At 35.6% G+C, this 8,680-nt stretch overlaps 1 protein-coding gene across 1 annotated transcript; it reads left to right on the top strand.

The window, feature by feature from the left end:
* The first annotated feature begins 3,887 nt into the window (after positions 1-3,887).
* Positions 3,888-6,570, top strand: LOC103450063 (zinc finger protein JACKDAW-like). Its single transcript, XM_008389384.4, has 3 exons — positions 3,888-4,504; positions 4,701-5,097; positions 5,329-6,570. The coding sequence occupies exons 1-3, from the start codon at positions 4,348-4,350 to the stop codon at positions 6,365-6,367; spliced, it is 1,593 nt and encodes a 530-aa protein (XP_008387606.3). The 5' UTR covers positions 3,888-4,347; the 3' UTR covers positions 6,368-6,570.
* The last annotated feature ends 2,110 nt before the right edge of the window (positions 6,571-8,680 follow it).

Below are 8,680 nucleotides of genomic sequence, written 5' to 3'. Positions count from 1 at the left end.
GAATGTTTGTTTTCTGCAATTTTTTGGCGTAAGCAATCTTGAAGTATATACAAACATGTTTGATGGTTGGATCGTTGAAACTAGTTTTGTAGAATGCGTATTGCATCAAAACAATAGATTCACTAAGTCTTAAGAGTTTATTCATACTTTCATCAAGTATAACATAAGATTTTGTAGTATCCACTAGTGTAAATATTTTAAATTGAAGATTGAGTTCATTCATTGTATTCATATAGGGTCAATGAGTGTAGCTGTAAAAAATCATTAAAATCGAAGTTAAAATAACCGTTAAATCATGATTTTTCGTTGATAACTGTAAAAAAGTTTTGTCCCGTTACTTGATATCTGAATGTTTGTTTTTTGCAATTTTTGGCGTATGCGATCTTGAAGTATATACAAACATGTTTGACGGTTGGATCGTTGAAACTAGTTTCGTAGAATGCATATCCCATCAAAACAATAGATTCACTAACACTTAAGAGTTTATGCATATTTTCATTAAGTATAACATAAGATTTTTTGGTATCCACTAGTGTAAATATTTTAAATTGAAGATCGAGTTTATTCATTGTATTCATATAGGGTCAAGGAGTGTAACTGTAAAAAATCATCAAAATCGGAGTTAAAATAACCGTTAAATTGTGATTTTTCGTTGATAACTGTTGAAAAGTTTTGTCTCATTACTTAATCTCTGAATGTTTTTTTTTTTTATGATTTTTTGCTAATGCGATCTTGAAGCGTATACAAACAAGTTTGATGGTTGGATTGTTGAAATTAGTTTCGTAGAATTCGTATCTCATCAAGTTCAATGGTGTGTGTATATATATATATTTATTAAGTAGATTTAAATTTATTTATTTTGTATGTATAACACTTAGAAATTGAATGATGTGTATACTTAAGCCAATCCAATGGTCACCAATTTTTAATATTTAATTTAATATATATATAATTATTATAGTTTTTGTTAAATTAATATATATAATTATTATAGTATTTTTTTAGGGTTATAAAATTATAAAATTAATATTTTGCTTATCGTGTATCGTGTTACCCACGTGTATACCCGAACCAACCCGTTATCTTAACAGGTGCTTATCGGGTTACCCGATAACGACCCGATTCGTTATCGTGTCGACCCAAACACTTGTTAATTTCGTGTCATGTTGTGTCGGGTTATCGGGTCGTGTTAGGAATTGCCAGGCTAAGTGTAGGGCTCATGTTGTAATTTTGTCTAAGTGACATGTGGAAGGATTCTTGAACTTAGCTAGATGTGTGGTTGAGATCATTTCTTGATGTAATGGTGAGATTCCAGATGCATATATAACTAACCGTTATGCAATGCAATGTGAGTAAAAATGAGAATATAGAAAGAAGAACATTCTCTATGATTTTGCAGAGAGAGAAGCACTCATATTCATCTCCATTTTCTGTGATTTCCTTTCTTCTCTTGAATCAGCATACTCTAAATCAAACTTTAACAAACCGTTGCTCTGCTCAAAGTCAGTTCAGACGACGTCAACATAAACTTGTTTAGCTCCTCTGACGCATTCAGGATGTATTTGCCTGTTTTGTGATGTTCCAAACTACTATTTAGGTTATGTAGAAATGTTCTCAAGACCCAGCTGGTCGGTTTATGTACTATAGAGCAAGAAATTCGTGGTACTCTAAAGCTATAACTAAATAACTGTATATATTATCATAGGTGACAATTGAAAAGTCATACCATAAAGCATGGATCTAGAGTATCAAAGCTTTGTAGTGAAAGAAATTGGAGTTCTCTGCAAACTGCTGAAGTCAACTTTGCCCACTAACTAGGGTGTAACTTGGGCGGCTTAAAGGAAACTTGATCGTGTAATTAAGTAGGCCTATCTCAAAATTTGAGTGATACTACTAACATGGTCCTAGAGGGTTGCATGCAATCTAATTAATTAACTCCTTAATTACACACACACACACAAAGAATCGTCAAGTGTTAACTAGTTATTAACTTAATACAATGCTAATTACTTACCTAGAGATATCCTACAAAGTAATTTCATGATGCAAATAGTATTGTTTAGGTCACCACTCATAGATTATCTCATAATTGTGAGCATTTCATATTGATTATACACTATGTTCATCTATTTGTCAAACCATAGTTCAAAAACTACAAATAACTTTTGATTTCAGTGAATTTTAGAAATTTGTAATAACGTAGAAAATGATCGGTTAAAATTATTAGAAATTTGTGAAATGTATTCAAAGTCTCAAACGAGTGGCTAACACCATTTTAGGTGACTAATTAACTAGTTAGCCCTTGAGTGTTCTGAATATACACATGAAATGATTGGATCATTAAGAAGGTACATAATATTGGACTACAGTTGCTATATTTCGTACAAATACTAAGATTTAATTACATTAATCAGAACCTCAAGAGCTTAATTAAATTGACAATGACTGCATTATCATATGTCTCACCCGCTATGCGGTTCCGATCTGATCTTGTGATTCGAATGGTTTATTTTTTCACTCATGCATCTTTCAAAGTTATTATTTTAAAATTGATACTCTTACCACATATTTGTATCATTTCTCTTATAGAGACTGGACTCACATGTGTTGGTGAGTCTTACCTCTAGTAAAGAGATTGTACAATATGTGGTAAGTGTAGTATTACTCTTATTTATTTAACATTTTGAAATTTAAAAACTACATTAATGAAGGAGTGTCTGGTGTGTTCAAGTTAAGACCAATTGTAATTCATTGATCCTCTCTCCCGATCTCTATACATATGAAAGAAACCTTCTATTTATTGAACATTAGGTGGGAATCATATATCATATATAACATTACTATCTAATAGCTTAAGTATTAGATTATTTACCAAGCATGTGAGGAAACTAATTTATGTGAGGAAAGTAATTTAGTGAGTTCATTACTATTTGTGTCCATAATCAATTAGATATAACAAAAGAATTTAATTTAAAAATAGACAAATATTTAGTTAGTGAGTTACAATCATAAGATATTAAGAGAAGAATTTGGAGAAGTAGTAGGATTAATCGCGGCCACACCCACATGCTCGTGGGATGATCCCAGCATTTCCCAAGATTTTCTAATTCATTTAAATAGATGGCCTGCACTCTCCAGTAGTGACCTGGTACCATACCTAAAAATACAGTAAGTCTGGAAGATGATCAGTAATATCAGCATGACAGCTTATACGATCGTATATGTGTAAGAAATATCATGATGATGATGATGATGGACAGTGCAGCATGCATGCATCGATCATGCATCACAGTCCTCAGCTTTCTGAGTCCCCTCTTTTTCCCACAGAGAAAACTCATCGAGAGACACAGAGATATCACGGACGGTCCTTTCAAACGCCTCGGGAACCACATGCATATTCACGCACAAATTTACACACTCATGTCTGATATATCTCTGCTTAAGTATTAATTTATTTGAGCCCAACTTTAATTATGGCAATAATCATTTTAAGCCGATCAAATTCGAAAGGCTGGTAAAAAGGCAAGTAACATTCTGAGAATTACCTTTTTGATTTGATCGCTAGCTTCAAAAACCTTTAACCTTTTTTAACTAATTATATATATGTAAACATAATTGGGGTTTGAGCTCAGAAAACAACAAAATGCACACTACCCTACACATTCTGCTTTCGCTTGCAGCCCCTAGCTAAAGCTAGCTCATGACTCTGCCTCTCACACACTTCCACTTTTGCGTACGTGTGTGTAGAGAAGGACTGGCTGAGTTTATCGTTATCACATTCTAGGATAATAATACATTGTTAAGTTTTTCAGTTTACAACAAAGTATTATCAAACTAAAACAATATAATAATAGCGAAGTCATTTCATATAATTTGCTCTCATGTGTGTGACTCTACTGTCTGATGAGATAGCGAGGGTGGTGGTCCATCAAAATATACGGCTGACCGACTTTGAGGATAAAGGAGAGAGAGACTTAAACGCGTGAGACTATATGACTGCAGAGAAGAAAAATAGAGAAAGAGAGAGAGCTTAGCCAGAAAAATATACAAGATGATATATTCTCTTTTAGGCGTCATGGTTTTTGGTTTTTTTCTCTTAGAAAATCAAACAGACAGAGGCGAAAACCAGATCATCATCAACCTCTAGCGTCCTATATTTTTGTGAAAGGGTTTTTGTAATTTAAAGTACTACTCAATGAAACAACACTTGACTTGGGTTTTGGCAGAATCGATTGGAGTGCAAGTCTAAACACAAAACACTTGTTTTTTTTTTTCTTCTTTTAGTCTCCTTAAAGCCTTTCTTTTATCTTTTATCTTTTTGTGAGCGACTAAACTACAAGGAGAGAGATGCAAATGATGTCCGGTGATGGGTTTTCCATTAATATGCCATCCGCCATTGATGGGTTTGCTCAAGAGCATCAACTAAATGCAAACCCTAGCGTCCTTAAACCCAATCCTCCTAACCCCGTCGCGAAGAAGAAGAGAAATCTCCCAGGAACACCAGGCAAGCAACCTACCGCTACTTCATTTATAATATTATACTTTAATTTCCAACTTATGCTTTTCATTCTCAGGCGGGCACAGAAGCCACGCTAATCTTCTCTGAATCTCCTCGAACATACAATACATATATTCAATTTACTAGTACATATTTTGGTGGGTTTGTTCTCTATTTGTTGTTTCATACTTTGGCTCAACAGATCCAGATGCTGAGGTTCTGGCCCTATCTCCGACGACCCTAATGGCAAAAAACCGTTTCGTCTGCGAAATATGCAACAAGGGTTTCCAGAGAGATCAGAATTTGCAACTTCACCGAAGGGGTCACAACCTTCCTTGGAAGCTCAAGTCGAGACTGAACAAAGAGGTGAAGAAGAAGGTTTATATTTGCCCCGAGAAGACCTGCGTCCACCACGACCCATCGAGAGCTCTCGGAGACCTCACCGGAATAAAGAAGCATTTCAGCAGAAAACATGGAGAGAAGAAGTGGAAGTGCGAAAAGTGTTCGAAGAAATACGCAGTCCAATCGGATTGGAAAGCTCACTCCAAGACCTGTGGGACTAGAGAGTATAAGTGTGACTGTGGAACCCTTTTTTCCAGGTAACATATCTTCATAAATACAGAGGTTTTTTTTTCTTCTATTTTTGAGTAATTTTAATGTTTGCTTACTTGAAGAAGAATTGAATGCTCATAATGTGTATAGAGTTTGATGAGTTTTAGGGTTTTTAAATTAATGCAACCATATATATATATATATGATTGGGTAATAAATGGGGTTTCATTTTTTACTTATTATTTTGTTTTTTTACATGAAATTTCCCTTAATTACAGGAAAGATAGCTTCATAACACATAGAGCATTTTGTGACGCCCTAACTGAAGAGAGCGCTAGGCTCGCTACTTCATCAGTTGCTGGAGCTCCTACAAATCTCAATTTTGGAAATGATGCAATGTTAAACAATCCAATGATGAACAATAGTCAAACAGTAGTTCAAGATGTGTCTCAAATTTCCATGCAGTATGAGCAAGGTTTGATGAGGCAAGATTTTAACGTCTTAGATCAGCTTCATCAACATGAGAAGTCAAGATTGTCACTTTGGTTGAATCAGCAGGCAAATAGTAATTCTAATCAGATTAATCTGATGGATGATATGCAAGCAAATCCTAATCATCCGCTTTATGTAACATCATCAAGCTCTAATACTTTTCCTGAAATGGTGCAAATGCCATCATCTTCCAACAATGTCAATCTTTTTGGCTCATCTGATTCCATGTCAACTTTTGGAGCTTCAACAAGGGGTACGAATCTGTCATTGTCACCAGTTCAAGAAAGCGGGACTAAGAAACTCATCGGAAACAATAGTAATCTGGTCGGCAGCAGCGTTTCTAAGCCACCGGCAGCCCCAATGTCCGCCACAGCACTTTTACAAAAAGCAGCTCAATCGGGTTCGACTAGAAGCAGCAACAATCAAGGCAGCAGCTTGGGTGTAAATGTAATGTCCTCGTCATCTTTTTCCAACACTTTGATGGGCTTCTCGAATTTGAACCAGGATCGATCGAACGAGCTTCATGAATTTGTTCAAAATGCACATCAATTAGGTGGTTATAGTGCAAATTTGAGTTCATTAACAAGTTCATCATCACATACCAGTTCTACTACACTTGAGCAGCTGATGAATACTATTCAAAGGGGTTCAAAGAATATCGGAACTATCGATCGTCAAAACAGTCCAACTAGAGACTTTTTGGGCATGGGAGGAGGAGCAGTAGATCATGCTGATCAGTTATCCCATAACAATAGGCAAATGTTTTTTCCACAAGATCTAGCCAAGTTTGCATCTTCAATGAGCCAATTCACTAGCAATCACTAGAGCCCTAATCAGAACACTCGGGGAAGTACTAACATATACAACTCCTAGACAACACAGTAGTTCCCGTGACGAATAATATAATGTTGTATGTAAGTCTTTCTCCATATTTCGTAGTGTTATTAGTTTGGAATACTGGATACGCCATGTAGTAAGTAAGTCATTCTCGAAAACTCGAGGTTAATGTTGACATATATTTAAACTCAGTCTGAGTCAGGATACCGAGTTGACAAATTCAAACAGCTGGGGACCGCGTACTTGCTGAAGGATCAATCAAAGAGAGAGAGAGGGAGATAGAGAGGGAGAGGGAGAGGGGGGGAGAATGTCTCTGTGGCTCTGTCTCTGGATGCAGCAGGCAAATGTGGTCACAACTAGCTTAGCTAGAGAGTTATGTATATTTGCATCTTTTCGTTGCTGTTTCGGTTGTTTTATCCTGTGTGCGTTTTTTCATTTTTTTTTTTTTTTTTTTTTTGGTAAATGAATGAATATATTAAAAGAGAACCAACAGAAGCAACAAATTACAGCACAATAACAGCAACAAAGACCGAGATAAAAACAAAAAATGCAGGAAGCCTGTAAACAGCGGCAACAACCCAACCTAACAACCAGCATCAAAGGAAGAACAACTAAATAGTGATTCTCCATTCTTGAGAAATAGGCATACTTTGTGAAATCCCGTCCCCGGATTTAATTATTAATTACGCATTTCGTATTTAGACGATTTCATTTTTTATTTTATTTTCGTTAATTGAGTGTTAATTATTTAGTTACAAAAACTTGAATTTTCGTGAATAGTCATTTAAAATGCGGGGTCACACTTAGTGTTGCACATACCCAATAATACTGAAAGTGAGAGGCGCTTTGGCATCTTTAAGAAGAAATGGCATCTTTAAGAAGAAATATGAGGCCGTCGATAATTTCAACAGTCAGGAAGAAGGGAGAAACTCGTTGAGGAAGGGCATAAACAAGTTTTCTGATATGACAGGCAGAGAATTCTCTGCAATGTATTTTGAAGGTTAGACTTACGCACCTTCAGTCTCTACCTCGTCATCACTAGGAAATTCTATGCCTTGGGAGCATCTTGTTGTGCATGTTCCTGACAACATTGACTGGAGGCTTGATGGATTATCACTCCAGTGAGAGATTAAAGTCTTTAAGGTAAGATTTATTTACTTTTAGTTAGTTCAATTTTCTTCACCTCGACGATTGTGTGAGAGCGCATTGAGGGAACCACCAAAACGGCCTGGTCAACAGCTTGTCATCCTTTCTCAGGTCCTAATGGACGATATCAATGCAGGATATGAACGTCTTGCAGAGTTACAGGTTAAGAAGGTTAACGGAGTTGAAGTTGACAATTTGAAACATTTATGCCTACTTGTCGAAAACTGCAGCGAAGAGAGCGTGCGCTTTGATTTGGATGATGATAGGGTTATTGTGTTGAATCGTCGCTTAGCAAAAGTTGCAACTTCAAAGATTTTGAAGTGCCACCGAATACCCTCAGTAATGTCTGATGATCTTACCATCTCTTAGCAAGAGTTGACTTTCTGAAGGTGCGACTTGCCTAGTACATTTTTGAGAAATAGAATGACATGAAGATTAAGCTGTTATGCTCAAGCCAAATCGTCACTTATGGTAGCTTGTTAACAAAGTGTGGGAAATGGGTCAATTTTTGTCATTCTTTTTGTTATCCATTAATGTATATTTTGAGGTAAAAGAATGTGTTTATTGGTTTTTGTATTCATTCAACACTCTTTTGGCAATGTAATTTGTAGTTAAAAAAAAAAAAAAAAAAAAAAAAAATTATTCTTTATTTTGTACTTGTATCTTTTTATTTTGGCTTTTATACATGGTTGGTCCTTGCGTTTAATAAACAACACACACACACACATATAGTTTCTTCTTGTTGAGAAGTAAGCTTGTTTCAGATCAAACCAAGCTCAAGCTTCTGCAATCTGTTCTTCATTTTCTTCTTTTTTATTTTTAAAGGTTTAGTTCTAGTTGCGATATACGGCTAGGATTAGAAAATCTCAATGGCTTGCATTATGCCAGTTGTCATATTAGATGTGTGTGTTTAAGTGAAAGCGTGTTGTGCATGTGAGATCACTTCGGATGCTTGACTCGTGTGGGGCATGTGTAGCTCCAATGGTTATGTTATTCCTTTCCTTTTGTTTTGGATCTCAGTGTGAATGCTTAAAGTGTGTGAATGAATAAATAGGAGCTACGAACTCCATCTACTTCTTCCTTAAGCACAAATAGCAACTTCAATTTTCTTTCATTTAATTTGCACAAAACATAGAGATACAATTCAATTTAGTT

Source organism: Malus domestica, chromosome 12, assembly GCF_042453785.1.
Source record: "Malus domestica chromosome 12, GDT2T_hap1".
Taxonomy (NCBI): domain Eukaryota; kingdom Viridiplantae; phylum Streptophyta; class Magnoliopsida; order Rosales; family Rosaceae; genus Malus; species Malus domestica.
This window is presented reverse-complemented; position numbering and strand designations above follow the sequence as displayed.

Coding starts and splice junctions, on each gene's coding strand:
- LOC103450063 (XM_008389384.4), top strand. CDS start 4,348: ATGCAAATGATGTCCGGTGATGGGTTTTCCATTAATATGCCATCCGCC. Junction 4,505..4,700: donor AAATCTCCCAGGAACACCAG/GCAAGCAACCTA, acceptor TTGGCTCAACAG/ATCCAGATGCTGAGGTTCTG. Junction 5,098..5,328: donor TGTGGAACCCTTTTTTCCAG/GTAACATATCTT, acceptor CCTTAATTACAG/GAAAGATAGCTTCATAACAC.